The sequence below is a fragment of the Mustela nigripes genome, unplaced genomic scaffold, assembly GCF_022355385.1.
Source record: "Mustela nigripes isolate SB6536 unplaced genomic scaffold, MUSNIG.SB6536 HiC_scaffold_7640, whole genome shotgun sequence".
Classification (NCBI taxonomy): Eukaryota; Metazoa; Chordata; class Mammalia; order Carnivora; family Mustelidae; genus Mustela; species Mustela nigripes.
The window spans coordinates 1-1,247 of record NW_026747046.1 but is presented as its reverse complement, the minus strand read 5'-3'; the positions used below and the strand labels follow the sequence as shown (position 1 = coordinate 1,247).

At 36.1% G+C, this 1,247-nt stretch overlaps 1 protein-coding gene across 1 annotated transcript; it reads right to left on the bottom strand.

Annotated features, from left to right (window-relative positions):
• Window positions 1-264: 264 nt before the first annotated feature.
• Window positions 265-1,244, bottom strand: LOC132009213 (tRNA:m(4)X modification enzyme TRM13 homolog; the record flags this gene model as incomplete). Its single annotated transcript, XM_059387532.1, has 1 exon — window positions 265-1,244. A coding segment is annotated over one exon (561 nt), but the record flags the coding sequence as incomplete, so codon positions are not given.
• Window positions 1,245-1,247: the final 3 nt, after the last annotated feature.

The window sequence follows — 1,247 nt, the reverse complement described above, 5'->3', positions numbered from 1 at the left end:
TTCAATTAAAAAATGAAGTGAAACAGTTTATTTCCCTTGAAAACCTTCTCTTCAGTTTTGCTGTTCATCATGAATAAATTCAGATAACACATAAATACATATATGGCTCTGGTAATCTGAAGGTGAATTCATTAATGATTGTGAACATCTCTGAATTTCTTTGCATTAGGAATAAAAAAAATCACAATTGATTATACTTTCCAGATTAGAATGGACAAAAAAATCCATATATAAGCCAAGTTCTCAGACAGGCCGTTGGTACAAACAGACAATTGATCATACATCTTGAACTTGAGAAGTAAAAAGTATTAAATAAAACCAAAGGACAATAAATTTCCCAAATTAATACAAATAGAAAGCTAATGTGCTAGTTGTGTATTGATGTGTTATGTGTGTTTCAGATAACCAAGTCAACTGTTCAACTACTTTACCAATCTCTATAAATACTGATGGATAATATAACTCAAGATGCCCTGCTGAAGAGACTTACTTTGAGAATTTGGTGAATTTGCTAACATTTGGACTTCTAAGTAAAAAACAAAGCTATTACCAAAGTTCAGTGAGGCCACAACAGTTTTTAAAGTTCACATCTCTACTACGTAAAGTATATTTCATTAATATAAAAATACAACTAAAAAAATTTTTTTTTTGGTGGAAGACAGATGTTCACAATTTCTTTTCCATTAAGCAGTTGTTTCTGGTGATGAAGAATGATTTGGTAAAGCAGTTAACAATACATTTTCCAAAGACACCAGAGGATCTGTATAATACTGTAAAGCAGGACTGAATCCTTTCTGCCGTAAATACTCGACTCGGCCTTGATCAATCAGCAATTTACAAAGATGCCCTATTTTCTTCTTCTCTTCAACAGTAAGGAACCCAGGCGCACTGCCACTGCTTTCGTCTGTGATTTGGCATCCACCGTCGTCATGCTCTTCACTGTCATCGTTCTGCTCATCTTTTCTCTTTGTGCTGAGACTGGAGGCTTCCAAAGATGTTTTTCGCATCCCACAAGTTGCCCAACTACTCATTCGCTGGAAGTAGTGGAATTCCACTGCTCCAAGGCCTAGAGCCCTGAAATACTCTTTGCCCACATAATGTCTCCAATCACACCTGTGGTGACAACAGAGTGCAATAACAATGCCAGCCACAGGGCTCCACTTCTCTGGGACATTTTTCTCATTTCCTTTCTTGGCCACAGTGTTAATTTCTTTTCCTGTTTTATCATTCTTTATGCGTTTGGCTAA